Source organism: Sciurus carolinensis, chromosome X, assembly GCF_902686445.1.
Source record: "Sciurus carolinensis chromosome X, mSciCar1.2, whole genome shotgun sequence".
In the NCBI taxonomy this organism is placed as follows: Eukaryota; Metazoa; Chordata; class Mammalia; order Rodentia; family Sciuridae; genus Sciurus; species Sciurus carolinensis.
The window spans coordinates 83,466,777-83,480,562 of record NC_062232.1 but is presented as its reverse complement, the minus strand read 5'-3'; the positions used below and the strand labels follow the sequence as shown (position 1 = coordinate 83,480,562).

The 13,786-nt window shown below is 40.6% G+C and overlaps 1 protein-coding gene across 6 annotated transcripts; it reads left to right on the top strand.

The window, feature by feature from the left end:
* The first annotated feature begins 336 nt into the window (after positions 1-336).
* Positions 337-5,123, top strand: Armcx2 (armadillo repeat containing X-linked 2). Of its 6 annotated transcripts, none has more exons than XM_047535946.1 (6): positions 344-486; positions 757-840; positions 1,137-1,155; positions 1,697-1,828; positions 2,152-2,185; positions 2,539-5,123. In XM_047535946.1, the coding sequence occupies exon 6, from the start codon at positions 2,667-2,669 to the stop codon at positions 4,728-4,730; it is 2,064 nt and encodes a 687-aa protein (XP_047391902.1). In that variant the 5' UTR covers positions 344-486; positions 757-840; positions 1,137-1,155; positions 1,697-1,828; positions 2,152-2,185; positions 2,539-2,666; the 3' UTR covers positions 4,731-5,123. The 6 variants fall into 6 exon arrangements, with proteins under 6 accessions (XP_047391900.1, XP_047391902.1, XP_047391901.1 ...); XM_047535945.1 differs by having other exon boundaries at positions 1,096-1,155; XM_047535947.1 differs by having other exon boundaries at positions 757-851; positions 1,096-1,155.
* Positions 5,124-13,786: the final 8,663 nt, after the last annotated feature.

The window sequence follows — 13,786 nt, the reverse complement described above, 5'->3', positions numbered from 1 at the left end:
TGGCGATAGAGGGACAGTATCCATTGCCCAGAAAAAAATGAAAATATTCCCCAACAAAAAAGCCAAAAATAGAATATAAAGTCAATTGCAGCTCCTCCCCGGTAACCAGAGAATGGCAAATTCTTATATGGAGAAAGGGCTCCTTCTGGCCTCCGAAACTACAAAGGCAAAGAATGAGTGACAGGACCTGATGTGGTGGGGTGAGACGAGAGTGGGGATAAAGGAGGGGGCTCACACTCTTGGTGGGAGTGGAAAGCGGGGATCCAAGCTTACTGGAGATGCAGCCCTCACGTGACCAGGAGCTGACGTGGGCAAAGGTACTTAAAGCCCTGGCCGCCGACTCCCTGTCCTCCTCTGGGTACCAACTCTGTTACGCTGCGCACTGCCGGGCATTTAACCCAGGCAAGGAGGAGGAGGAGGAGGAGAAGAAGGAGAAGAAGGAGGAAGAGGAGGAGGAGAACGAGAACATTTCCCTGATCCCTGCAGGTGGGTGTGAGGGTGGGCATGTCCTAGGACCACTGAATAGGAGTAGCCTAGGGATGCGGGAATCCGAAGCCGAGGGTGCCTCAGCCTCACTGCTTCAGGCCTGCTTTTCAGAACAGATCCGTGGCGCCCAGATGCAGGCTCGTTTTGGTGGGTGGAGAGAAGAGAGGGTGGGAAAGAAAAAACTTTGATGGATTTTGCGATGAATCCGCTTGCTTCCTCCCCCAGCCAGTGCTTTGTTTTTGTTTTTTATTTTATTTTTTTGACACCCAGGCGCCGCACCCCACATCCTGCCCTGTTTTGAAAGGAGGAGGGAAGAGAAATAAACGTGGCAGCGCACAGAAGGCCAGAGGGGAGGTTGGGAACGGGTGACCGCAGGGGCATGAAATTTGGAAATAATCTGGACGGTTCACTCCCACCCTTATTTTGCAGACACTCCCCCACCATCACCCGCCTCCCTTCCCCTCCCCCAGCCAGCCCTCTGTCATTTGGGGGTACTGGGAAATGGGTGTGCCAGCCTCTGTAGGAGAGATGGCAGGTTTGGCGCTGTCTGAGCTTCACAGGAGGGGGGACCCTGAAAACCACCGTTCTAACTCCCAGACTGCTTTTCAGACACCTCTGGCTCACTCGGCTTTTCACCCTCATCTTTTCAGTCCTGGAAAAGGAATTCGGGTATGCAGGAGGGAGAAATGGCGGTTACCGGAGGACTGGTGTGGGGGGAGGGGGCGGGAGGTGGAGCCCAGAGCGGAGAAACCATGGAAAATCACGACCCTGAAAGCGAGAAGGCAGACGGTGGGGCTCCTGTTCTGCAGGATAATGCAGTCTAATGCTAGGCCTGGAGGTTAGGGAGTGAAAAAGGGTTGACCATAAGGAAGTGACACTAGATCGTCTGGCTGGAATCCCCCATGCTGCGACTCATCTAACATTCGTTGTACCCGCATCTCACCGCCCCCCTCCCCGCAGCCTCCCGCTTCGGTGCAGAAGAAGGGGTGTGGCGGTGTGTCCTGGAGAAATGGCGGCCTGGGGCGGGGCAAAGAGGAAGGAGGGGTTGAGTGCCTGGGGAGCCTGCGCAAGAGGGGGGATTGGGGGTGGGATGGGAAGAATAGAGGAAATGAGGGATTTGAGAGGTAGAATTGTTGGACGTTTTGGTGTGCGAATAATACTGAAAGGCAATTAATAGGAATCTTTTTCTGGGTGCTTATCCATCCACCAGGCTCTCAATTGATCCATCCACCAGATTCTCAGTCTCCAACGTCTGCAGTCTGTATTTCTGCCCTTTAATCTGTCGTTAGCATGAAGCTCTAACTGAACCGAAGGAAGAAGAAGCAACCCTGAATCTTCCCAGGTCAGTGTTGAGGGTGGCCACTCTGTGGGGACCCTGGTGTGGGTGTGGCAGAAATCAGAGCAGAGTAAGACCATAGCTCCTCCTGCTGCCTCTTCTCTCTCTTGAAAAGACATCCCTTGCTCAGGCCAGTCCTTTTTGGTGCAGGGGAAGGGGTGTGGCATTCACCTTCCTAGTTAATAGTTTGAGGAAAAAAGGCTAGGGAGGAAAAAGAGTAGCCCTGAGGGGGGAGGGGGAATTTTGATCCACAAGAATACAAATCATGAAGGGAACCAGGATATGTTCACCAAAGACTCAAAAACAACCTTTTTGTTATCTGTCTGCAGGTCCATTTGCTTCTTAGGCTCTCTGCAACTGCAGGTACAGTGGAAAAGGGCTAACTGTTCTCATCCTAGGAAGGTGGTATGTGCACCATCTAGGCACCTAATGGTTAGGGGTGGGGATATCAGAACCAAATCTGAGATTTCTCACTCTCCACCAGCCTTCATACTGCCTCTCATCTAGGGGCAAGGAAATCCTGTTGTCACTGAGAGGGCAAGCTAGAGTGAAGATAGGACCAGGTGTCTAACCAGCAAGCACAGATATTGGCACCTGTATTTGAGTGCTAGCACCACCCACAAGGCATTGTGCCCCTAAACTCTCTTGTAAGTAGACCTGGTTAGACAAAAAGTGAGCCAGAGCCCTAAACCTCATATCTAACATTTACCCCCAAGGTCCTTCTCAGCTCACAGCCTCAGCAAAACTTGCAAGCCTGAGCTGAAGACCTCACCTTGACGTGCACGCATCCCACTTGGGCAAGCCAATTCTACACCCTGGATCAGAGAATCATACCACCTGCACCATGAGCCGTGTTCGGGATGCTGGCTGCGTAGCTGCAGGGATAGTGATTGGGGCTGGTGCCTGGTACTGCGTCTACAAATACACCAGGGGAAGAGACCAGAAGAAGAAGAGACTGGCCAAGCCCAAGAACCGGGCTGCAGCTGGGACTGGAGCCAGGGCTAGAGCTGGGCTAAGGGCCGGATTCACTATCGACCTTGGGCCTGGATTCAGTCCCCCAGCCCCAGTCTATGCTGTGGCAGAGGACAAGGCCCAGGATGAAGCCTCTGCTCTTGATACTACAGGAGCTGAGGCAGTAATCCCAGCTGTATCTAGCCCTGAGGCTCAGAGTGGGGCAGGAAGTCAGATCCAGGAGGCAGATGGGGCTAGGATTGCGCCTACGACTGAATCAGTAGTCGTGGCTGCAGCAGCCTCTTCAGTGGCACCATCTCCCGTGGTGGCAGAGGCTTCCACAGCTGTAGAGGCTCCTGCAGTGGCAGAAGCTCCCAGTACAGCAGAGGCTTCAAGGGCCTCAGCACCTCCCAGGGCAGGAGTGACTCCTGGGGCAGCAGCACCTCCTGGGGCAGCAGCACCTCCCAGGGCAGCAGCACCTCCGGGGGCAGCAGCACCTCCGGGGGCAGCAGTACCTCATGGGGCAGTAGCAGCTCCAGGGGTGGCAGCACCTCCCAGGGCAGCAGCACCTCCTAGAGCAGCCGTGTCTCCTGGTGCAACAGCACCTCCCCGGGTAGCAGCACCTGCTGTGGTGGCAACAGCCTCAGAGGCTGTGGAGACTTCTGGAGTGGCAGTGCCAGCTGAGGCAGCCGAGGCTTCTGGAATGGCAGCACCTGCAGAGGTAGCTGAGGCTCCTGTGCCCACACTGCCTGCTGGGTCAGCAGCACCTACTGGGGCTGCAGAGGCTCCTGGAACTTCAGGGTCCCCTAGAACAGCAGTAGCTGCCAAGAAAGCAACCCCTGGGGCTCACACTGGAGCTATACCTAAGGCTGCCTCAGCCACTGGAGCTGTGCCCAAAGGTGGAGCCAAGGGTGGGACCCGGTCCCGGACTGGAGGCAAAGGCAAGAGCAAGAAAAGCAAGGTTGAAGTAGATGAATTGGGAATGGGATTCCGCCCTGGGGATGGGGCTGCAGCAGCTGCTGCCGCTTCTGCTAATGGAGGAGAGGCTTTCTTAGCAGAGGTCCCTGATTCTGAGGAAGGGGAATCTGGGTGGACCGACACAGAGTCAGATTCAGATTCTGAACCAGAAACCCAGCGCAGAGGGAGAGGGAAAAAACCTGTTCCCATGCAGAAGCGTCCCTTTCCTTATGAAATTGATGAGATTCTGGGTGTCCGAGATCTCAGGAAAGTACTTGCCTTGCTTCAGAAATCAGATGATCCTTTCATCCAACAGGTAGCTTTGCTCACCTTGAGCAACAATGCCAATTATTCATGTAACCAAGAGACAATTCGCAAATTGGGAGGCCTTCCAATTATTGCAAACATGATCAACAAAACTGATCCTCACATTAAGGAAAAAGCTTTAATGGCCATGAATAACCTGAGTGAAAATTATGAGAACCAGGGCCGTCTTCAGGTATACATGAACAAAGTAATGGATGATATCATGGCCTCTAACCTGAACTCAGCAGTGCAGGTAGTTGGACTAAAATTTCTAACAAACATGACTATTACCAATGACTACCAACACCTGCTTGTCAATTCCATTGCAAACTTTTTCCGCTTGTTATCTCAGGGAGGTGGGAAAATCAAGGTTGAGATTTTGAAAATACTTTCCAATTTTGCTGAAAATCCAGATATGCTAAAAAAACTTCTCAGTACCCAAGTGCCGTCATCATTTAGTTCCCTATATAATTCTTACGTGGAATCAGAAATTCTTATCAATGCCCTTACTCTGTTTGAGATTATCTATGACAATCTCAGAGCAGAAGTATTCAACTACAGAGAATTCAACAAAGGTTCCCTTTTTTACTTATGCACTACATCTGGAGTGTGCGTTAAGAAAATTCGAGCCTTAGCAAATCACCATGACCTCTTGGTAAAAGTGAAAGTTATAAAACTAGTGAACAAATTCTGATTGCTGTGTGCTCTCAAAAGACTTGAAATTTCTTGTTTTTGCAGTCTGGAAGCATTAAAAATTGAAAGTTACTGCTTTTCCACTTGCTTGTATAGTAAAGGGATCCTTTCAGCTGCCAGTTTTGAATAATGTATCATCCAGAGTGATGTTATCTGTGACAGTCCAGCTTTAAGCTGAACCATTTTATGAATACCAAATAGTCCTCTTGTACTGAAAACACATTTGTGATTTTAATCATGCTGCTTGGATGGAATATTTTTACTGGTTCCTCTATGTGACTTGACAGTGAAACTGTCCATCATGAATGGCCTACTCTGCTATTATTTGTTTTGACTTGAATTTATCCACCAAAGACTTCATTTGTGTATCATCAATAAAGTTGTATGTTTTAAATGGCAAGAAATTGTTTTCATGCTTTAATTTGAAATCTAGCTGAAGAGATAAGGGACATAAATACAAAAGGATTACTAATAGTACCTGGGTATGTGCTTAATATCAAATATATTCTCTCTGATTAAATGAAGCAGAACTTGCTGAGGAAAGCTTCCATGAGGAAGGATACATTTAAACTGGGCTAGAAGGGCAGTCCAGGAGGGGAAAATTGTTTGAAGAAAGGCATAAAGGTGGGAAATCCATTCCTGCAATAGGAAGTAAGCCAGTTTACCTGGAATGGAGGTGATGGGAAGAGGAACCATGAGAATTTAAGGTGAAGAAAATTTAAGGAAAATCTTGAACACTAAGCTGAGATATTGAAATATCCTGTCATATTCTGGGAGACACTGGTCATTGTTGACAAAAGAAGCAATCATGTGGCAGCAATGTGCAACATGAATTGGAGCTGGCATGGGGTTGAGGTAGACACTGGAAATAAGAATATTTGTTAGAAAGTTATGTTCCAAGCATAAGATGATGAAGGGTGAAATGGGATTATGACTAAAGGAAATGTTAAATATGTTAGTTATAAAAGAATTATAAAAATAAAAAAGGACCAAGATCTGCCATATGCCACCTAACTATGATCTGGTACTGGTCCTGACAACATAAGGCCCTCTTTCTTGGGCAACTGGGAAGACTACTTAATGACAAAAGTAGTTCCCATTTCGGATGAGAAAAAAGCAGTGTGGCAGAAAGAATGACACTTGGTGTAGACCAGTGGTTGATTTCCTAGGGTAGAGATCTAGGTCTGCCTTCCTTTGGAAAAGGGGTAGTGATAAGGTCTTTTAGGGAACCCCACCACCTCTCCTCAGTTCACCTAAGAACTAGTACATGTTCCTTCTTCCCACCCGCAGCCCACTGAAGAAATGAAAAAAGAAAATGATAAGGATCTCAAGAGATTTTTCCAAACCCAGCATGCTCTTCTCACACAACACATAAAATCATTTTTGTGCAAGCGTATGTATGGTAGGGTCAGAAACAGGGTTTCCTGGGATAGGGTCAGATTGGTATTATATATTGATACAACTTATCTGGAGAAAAATTTGGTAATATTCATAAAAAATGTAAAGATGTACCTGCTCTTCAGCAAAGCATTCCACTTTTTTTTTTTGTGCTGGGGACTGAACCCAGGGCCTTGTACTTGACAGGCAAGCACTGAGCTATATCCCCAACCCAAGCATTCCTCTTATAGAATTTATTTTCTTAAGGAAATAATCAAATAATTGTACACAGAGGAATATACAAAGCTCATTTCAGCACTGTGTCTAAGAGAGAAAAACTAGAAGCAACTTATATGCCTAACATTATGGAATTAGCCACATAGTACATGGTATGTTCATGCCAGAAAAAGTACAATGCAACTATTAACAACTATTGTACACCATGGTGACTGGTTAATAACAGCATATTATATGCTTGAATATTGCTCAGGAATCGATTCTAAGGGGCTGAGGAGATAGCTCAGTTGGTAGATTGCTTGTCTTGCAAGCACAAGGCCCTGGGTTCGATCCCCAGGACCACAAAAAAAAAAAAACAGGAATAGATTCTAACCACAAAATGATAACCATGTAAAGTAATGCATATAAATAGTCTGATTTAACCATTCCATAATGTATACATATATCAAAATATTGTGTTGTGCTCCCTAAAAATAAATTTTAAAAATTATTAAGTACTTCTGTATTGACAAGAAAACACATTCGCCATATATAAGGGCCTATGGTATCAGTCCAAAAGGCTCACAGAACTGTAACTGGGTGAAAATTCAGATGTTTATTAAGCACACCTCTGCATTTTTTACATACAATTCAGATTACCTTGTATATCAGTGGTTCTCAATGTGTAGCTCATGAACTACTGCAGGTCTCTAAAACCATAAGATCTAAACTACTTTCAAAACAATTAGATGTTCTCACAGGGTTTGCACTTGCACCACTGACAAAACAATGATGGGTAAAACTGTTGGTGCCTTAGCATGGATTGAGCCCGTGTCCCAAAACTCTACTAGAAGTGATTTTATTCTTTATCATCCCACACTCAATTTTTTTATTTGTTCTAATTTGTTATACAAGACAGCAGAATGCATTTTGACACATTGTACACAAATGGAGCACAACCTCTCTTTTCTCTGGCTGTACACAATGCAGAGTCACATCATTTGTGCAATCATACACATACATAGGGTAATAACGTCCATCTCATTCCACCATCCTTCCAATCTCCACACCCCCTCCCATCCCCTCACTCCACATTGTCCAATACAAAGTTCTCCGTTCTTCCCTAACCGCCCCCCATTATGGATCAGCATCCACATCTCAAAGAAAATATTTGCCCTTTGTTTTTTTGAAACTGGCTTATTTTGCTTAGCATAATATCCCCAACTCCATCCATTTACCTGAAAATGCCATAATTTCATTCTTCTTTAAGGCTGATTAATATTCCATTGCACACACTTAATTTTAAAGATCCAGTTTCGTTTTAAAATGTTTTTTAAAAATTCTTATTCATAATAAAATTATCATTACTGTGGTAATAAGATGAACCTAGATGAGGTTAAACTCAAAATTTTTTAAATTCTTAATAAGGAGAACCTAAAAATGTACTAGTCCTGGAACATTAACGTCTTCTTCTGGGTGGCATAGAGGTGGTATTTGAGCTTATATATTGAAAAAGGATGCATCAGCCTCTCTTGGCTTGATCCCAGATATTGAGATAATCCAGCCATCTTCCTTTGCCCTAAATAACAGTGGAAACTTACATCTCCTTTAGGTGAAGCCTATTCCTATACAGAGATGTGTAGATTGGTTTTATTAATGAGCAGAGAATCACATGGTAGATAAGTATTTCATTTCCTAAAGTTTGGGTTTCTGTGTCTTAAGTCACATCACATGTGATAAATCAACAACAGAGTCCAGCTGTGGCTCAAACTTAAAAGGATAGTTCTTTGAAATATTTAACTTGGTAAAATAATAACAACAGACACTAAGAATTTAGCATTAGCTGTATATATTTCTATTCCTGAAATGTGACTCTTGAAACATGTTTTAGACATTCTGTACTATAGTTTTTACCTTTTTACATTGTGTGTCCAGATCATGGGTGTTGTGGGACAGTTCTCACAACTGTGTTTACACTGAGTAGTCCTGCTCTCCCTGCTTTAATTTATTGTTCTGCATAAACAATTAGATCAAGAAGAAGTTAGAAATATAACCTCATAAATTCAAGGACTGAGAATACAGGGATATGATTTTAGTGGCAAAGCGCAAGGATGAAGTGATGCAAACTCCTGCTCTCAAGGTCCCAAGAGCTGCATTTGTTTCCACCTCCTATCATTCTAGGTTATTCAACTTTTCTCTAACTGTGAGATGTATCTCAATATCTTTCCATAAATTCCCTGTTTGCATTTAAGCAAAAGGCTACAAACTAAGAGTAAGACTAGAAATAGAAGAGTAAACAATAGATTCTCAAGAAAATGTGGAATATTTGGGATGAAGTGGTTAGAATGCAAATGAGATTTCCTTCCATAATCTGGGGTTGAAATCAATAACCTAGGTTGGTGTGGTGGCACACGCCTGTAATCCCAGCTACTCAGGAGGCTGAGGCATGAGAATTGAAAGTTTCACAAAAGCTTCTGCAACTTAGCAAGGCCCTATGCAACTTAGCAAGACCCTGTCTCAAATTAAGGGCTGGGGATGTGGCTCATGGATAAGCAGCCAGGGTCAATCCCTAGTACATAAATAAATAAATAAATAGTTTTCCCTCTGACAATATTTTCTAAGAAACAAGGCTGTTATTCCTTTAAAACAATTTCATGGAGAAGAGGCAGATATTTGCTTCTAAGGACACTGAACAACTTTCAGTGGAAAACATGAATTAGCTTGAATATGGAATTCAATGTAAAAGACAAAATAGAGCAATTAAGGAATCCTACTACATGAATCTCATTTCACTTAAAGCTGTCAGACAGACCTCTTGAAGAGTGATTTTAAAAATTAACACTGTCTATTGCTTCATTGTAATATTAGTTTAATTCACAACCTTATCATATTTCCTTAGTGAAATTAGGAACAATGATGACCACAATAGGTGATTCAGGAAATCCTGAGCCTCTTTGAGCTTTTTAAAAATAATATCCATTGTGCTTGATAAATAAAATAGCAAATTTTCTCACGAGTTTCATATTTTTAAAGATTAAAATATCTTAGGTTAGGGTGATATTGCAATATCAGAACAAAAAAGAGTAGAATTGCACATTTTGAATGTGTCTGACTTAAGAATATAAGTTTAAATCAGTCCAAATTGATCACAGTTGAAGGTCTCACCTATTTTCAATTTATTGATAACATATTGATTATCCCCAGACTTAAGTTAGACATGAAAGATAAAACTTCAAGAGTTATCACTAAAATAAAAATAGAGTGAATACATAATGTCTATAGAAATAAAGAAAAAATTCAATAAGAAAAAAATATTTTGTTTAATCCAAAAGATGAGAAATGAGAAAAGAGAAACCTCCTTGAAAAAGCAAGATAAATAGAAAACACAGAATTCAAATACATTAATAATCACAAGTGAATATGGGCTAAACTAACTAGCTAAAATATACCATCAATTTTATTTAAATCCAGCTAACATGCTAAAGATAAGTATGCAGAAACTTTGGAAGTAAAAGGATTGAAAAACTTACATCACACAAGCACTTCCAAAAACATTATTGAAGAATAGGTGAATGGTTAAACAACTGCATTACATCCACACCATGGAATACTATTAAGCAATGAAAAGGAATGAACTACTGATACAAACAACAGCTTGGACAGCTCTCAAGGGCCTTGTAATGAGTTGGGAAAAAATCTTGAAAATTCATATACTGTACAATTCCATTTTTATAATATTCTTAAAATGGAAAAATATGGAGATGGAGAATAGATTAATGATTACTAGGGGTTAGAAATGATGGAATGAGGAGTGTGTGTCTAGAAAGCTGTAGCACAAAGGAGATCATTGCAGTGATAGACTAGATATGTATCTTGATTGCAGTGGTGTGATAAAATGGCATAGAACTATACACACATTTTGGACTAATATCAGCTGCACATTTGGGACTAATGTCAATTTCCTAATTTTGAAATTATGGAAGTTATAGAAGAAGTAAACATTGGGAAAAACTGTGTAAAAGGTGCAGAAGACTTCTCTTTACTATCCTTGCAATTCCCTATAAATATATAAGTACTAAAAAAGAAAGTTTTTAAGATGATGATGAAAGTTACAATTCACCAAAATCTTGTAGAAGTGTGAGGATTTAATAAAATATCCTCAAAACTATAAAGAAAAAATCTTATGGTGCTATAAAAGAAAGGAATAAATCAGCAACCACATCAGACAATTCAACACTCTTCTCTAAAGTAAAAGACAAAGAGAACAAACTAGTCAAGATATCAATTAGTAAAAAATGCAATCAAAAAGCTGATTTAATGTACATATACAAAACCTTGCACCCAATAATAGTATTATATGCTTTTTCTCAACCATACAATGAACATTTATAATAATCATATCGTTGGCCCTTAAGCCAAAAAGTTAATGTTATTAACAAGTTTTAAAGAATCAATATCATTAAAATAACATTATTTGGTCAAAATAATGCAATTAGGACAGAAACAAATAACAAAGTAACATTTTAAAAATCCACGTTTGGAAATTTTTGAATAGGCTTTTTAATGATTCATGGGTTAAAAGGGAGAAGTAACAAATTTGAAATATTGAAAACTTAACAATTAAAATAACAAATATTGAAATATGTGGGATTCAGTAAAAAAACATATTTCAGGAGAAATTTAAAGCCTTAATTGTATATGTTATATGAAGTGTTCAGATTAGGCAACACTGACCCAGAAGTCATTGACATTACTTTTACTTATAGCACCTTGTCCAGATTGAGTCATAAGGTCCCAATCTAACTACAAGGGAGGCTGTGAAAGTGATTACAAAGATCATTTGTTGACTATTAGCTGTTCCTGCCATACCATAATAATTAAAATAATAGGGAAAGGATAAATAAATAGGCTTGGAGTCAGATTTACATAAATGTAGAAAATTAATACTATATAATTGGAACCAAAACTCAATGAAGAAATAATGGAGTGTTTAGCATATGATATTGGAAAGAGTATCTGAAGAAAAATAAAACTAGACCCCTCCCTAACACCAAGTATAAATTTGAACTCCAGAGAATTAAAGAACTTAATACGAAAACTAAAATTATGAAGTAAATAGAAAATACCATAGGAAAATATCTTTATAGCCTGGAATTACATAACAATTGCTTAAACAAAACCTCAGGAGTTGTAGAAGACTGGAATTATAACTCTGTGGTAGAGCACCTGCATAGCATGCACAAGGCCCTGGATGTGATCAATATCACCACAAAGAAAATTCAGATATAGATGCCATGAGTCAAAAGATTTGATTGCATAAAAATAAGAATTTCCATCCAATAAAGAATACCATGAACAAAGTTAACAGATGACAGAGAAAGGATATTTGCAATACCTTTAACAAAGGATTAAAAACTAACATGCAAAGTACTCTTGAAAATCCAAAAGAAAGGACAGAAATACACTGCCCCAAATTGATAAAATATATGAAAACTATATTTGAAGAAGAGAAAATCAAAATGCTTAGAAATACATGAAGAGGAGCCAAGTGTTATAGTGCAAGCCTGTAATCTCAGCAACTTGGGAAATTGAGGCAGAATGAGGATCACAAGTTCAAAGCCAGCCTCAGCAGCTTAGTGAGAGAGACCCTGTCTCAAAAAGTTAGAATGGCTGAAAGGGCTGGGGATGTAGCTTCGTAGTAGAGCACCCTGAGGTCCAATCCCAAGTCCCACGAATGCACAAATACACACACACACACACGCACACACGCACATACATGAAGAAATGTTCAAATTATTATTAATCAGATAATTGCTAGTAAAAATGTAATCCATTTATAAGTTATAAAGCTGGGTCAGATCACTAGTTACTGGTGGTTCAGAGTTAAAGGAATACAGCTGATGAGTTTAGACTAGATCTGCTATTCCAAAGAGCAATCTTGCAGTACTTAAATTAATTATACATATACCCTGTGGCCCATCAATCACATTTCTTATATATATGCATTCCAGAACACTTCACACATAGGCCCATAAGGAGATATGCATGAGGAAGTTCATTACAGTGTTTGCAGTAATAGGGAGTTGGAAACAGTCTAGATTCCATTTCCAGGAAAATTAAGAAGTAAATTAAGGTGGATGAACACTGTAGTATATTATTCAATAGTAGAAACTAGATGGCATGTACACAGAGTAACAGATGGATCTTTTAAAAAATACTACTCAGTAGGAAAATAACCAGAATGAGACACACAGCACTATATTACTACATAAATTCATGCACAGAAAATAAGGTAAGTTTTAAAATAACTCAAACAAAAAAGCATACAATAAATATATTAGAACTGTTGCCTCTGAGGAAGAGGATGGAAGTGAAGAATATATGTGAAAGGAAACAAAGTATTAAATGAATAAGTAGAGAAAAGAGGGAAAGTGTTTTGATTAGACCAATGAAGATAGTATAGTATGAAGGGGGAAATATGCTTAGTGTAATTCTCATCTCCTAAATTCCAAAAGCAAAGAAAGAAAGGAAGGAAGGAAGGAAATTCATTAATATTGTAACATAAAAATCTAAACTGTTATAACAAAAGACTCAAAAATAGTATGGCTATAAGAAAACTATTTCTCATTCACTGGAGTCTGAAGTTAATGTTCCAGGCCAGCAGGGAGGTTCATTTCACCTGTGGCTCCATCCTCTTTTAGGCACTCAAAGTTCTTTCCATGGATTGAAAAAGGGACAGAAGAGATCACAAATAGGGAAGTTAAATGAGTGAATCTCTAGAATACAGCATTTCTGGCACAGTCTACTGGCCATAATTCAGTCTCACGCATGCATCCAATCATAAGAGATATTGTGGACACTAATCTAGCTGGTTTCCCAGGAGAAAGCAAAGAACATGGATATTAGGGAGAAGTAACAGCCCGTGTCACAATGTACAAGAGCTTTGTGAAGGGAATTATAAAATGTTATGCAAAGATATCTTTCAGGATTTCAGTGCCCAGTATCCTGACTGGACAATAGTTTTCAAACTCATTTGCCTTTCTTGGGTGTCGCCTGATCACCCTCCATCCTCAATACCTTCCATTTCCCTGCAACCATGTAAATTCACCAAAATAAAAGGAAAGAGAAGCAGAAAGAGATGGGTGTTAGAGAACGGGCAAGATGTCAGCCATAGAAGCAGGGAATAAATATGAGATTTGTACATATTCTTCATATTTTAGGGTACTATTGTAGCCTTAAAAATAATCATCAACATGCAATCATATTTACAATTAGAAAAAAAGCAATGAAGCTATTTTCATTTCAAAAAATTGAGAAGGGATCAATTTTGGGGAAAACTCTATCATAAAAAATTTCCAACTTAAAGAGAGGTTTTACTTTATGCAAGTGCCTTAATCCAATAAATTTCACAGATACGTTGTTTTTCTACATAAGAAGTGTTTTGTAAGTGGGGTACTGTGGTGC